This window comes from Microtus ochrogaster, chromosome 2 (assembly GCF_000317375.1).
Source record: "Microtus ochrogaster isolate Prairie Vole_2 chromosome 2, MicOch1.0, whole genome shotgun sequence".
In the NCBI taxonomy this organism is placed as follows: Eukaryota; Metazoa; Chordata; class Mammalia; order Rodentia; family Cricetidae; genus Microtus; species Microtus ochrogaster.
In genome coordinates, this window is record NC_022010.1 from 7102471 (window position 1) to 7103679 (window position 1209).

At 46.0% G+C, this 1209-nt stretch overlaps 1 protein-coding gene across 1 annotated transcript in view; it reads right to left on the reverse strand.

The window, feature by feature from the left end:
• Suds3 (SDS3 homolog, SIN3A corepressor complex component) overlaps positions 1-1209 on the reverse strand; it is a 28230-nt gene that overhangs the window by 10514 nt on the left and 16507 nt on the right. Inside the window, exons 8-9 of the mRNA XM_026784596.1 lie at positions 519-580; positions 181-353 (exon numbers count right to left, since the gene is read on the reverse strand). Of these exons, the coding sequence (XP_026640397.1) occupies positions 181-353; positions 519-580 (235 nt within the window). The remainder of the gene's footprint in view (positions 1-180; positions 354-518; positions 581-1209) is intronic.

Sequence of the window (1209 nt, forward strand, 5' to 3'; positions counted from 1 at the left end):
GGGGGCTGGAGAGATGGCTCAGTGGTTAAGAGCACTGCCTGCTCTTCCAAAGGTTCTGAGTTCAATTCCCGGCAACCACATGGTGGCTCACAACCATCTGTAAAGAGGTCTAGTGCCCTCTTCTGGCCTGAAGACATGCACACAGAATATTGTATACATAATAAATAAATACATATTTAAAAAAAAAAGAACATGGGAGAGGCATGTTTATGATTCCTGTTGCTTTTCATGATTTCTCGCAGGCAAACAATGAGCAATTTTCTCCTGAGAATCCCACATCCACTCTTCCAGCGACAGGACACAAAGACCGGCGATGTCATCAAGCACTCACCTGGTCTCTTGGGTGACTTAAGCTGTAGGAAGAACAACAACAAAAAAGTCTCAGAGGAAATCATTTTAGAAGCAACTTAAAGTGTCAGAGATGTCATGGTGACTTTAACAAGTGACAGGGGAACAAAGTGACACAGAAAATTACACCAAGTGTGAGCTTCTCAATACATCAAATCAGCCAACTGTACCTTGTTCAATGTCCTCAGATCCTCCATGATCTGCTCGTCCGTTAACAGATAGTTTAGCTGAGGTGCGAAGAGTTAAAGGAACATGATGGAAAGGCATGGCTTCCAAGGAGACAGAGGCACACATGCTCCTGACACTTTGGGACTATGCTGTTTTTAAGGTAAGAACTTGCCTTTAAAGAGTTAACTCTCATGCTAAATGTCATGGTCACTGGGCGTAGAACTCAATGCCCCCACCACATAAACTGCACTGAAGGGAAGGGAAGTTGTCCATTAGAGAACCAGGGCAGTAAGGTGACAATTTCACCTCAGTTTAGAAAAACCTTCTGCCCCAGATTTGAAGGCTTCCAGACATACAGGGAAAGTCTAGCCTCATAGTGACTTAAATCATGCTGTGAAGGTAAAGGGACCCAGAGGGTGCCCTCTGCTGGTGGTGCATGAATTACAGACCCACTCTGGACAAACAGCTATATTTAATTTCAACAGGGACAGAATAGCTGTGCTGGCCACTGGTCATATCTATGGCTATACAGTTTCTTTCCAAGAATATCTTACCTACTTTTGGTACAGCCCACAGCCCACTAGTGTGGAGGCAGGTGACTGGTAGACCACGGCAGCCCACAGCCCCCTAGTGTGGAGGCAGGTGACTGGTAGACCACGGCAGCCCACAGCCCCCTAGTGTGGAGGAAGGTAA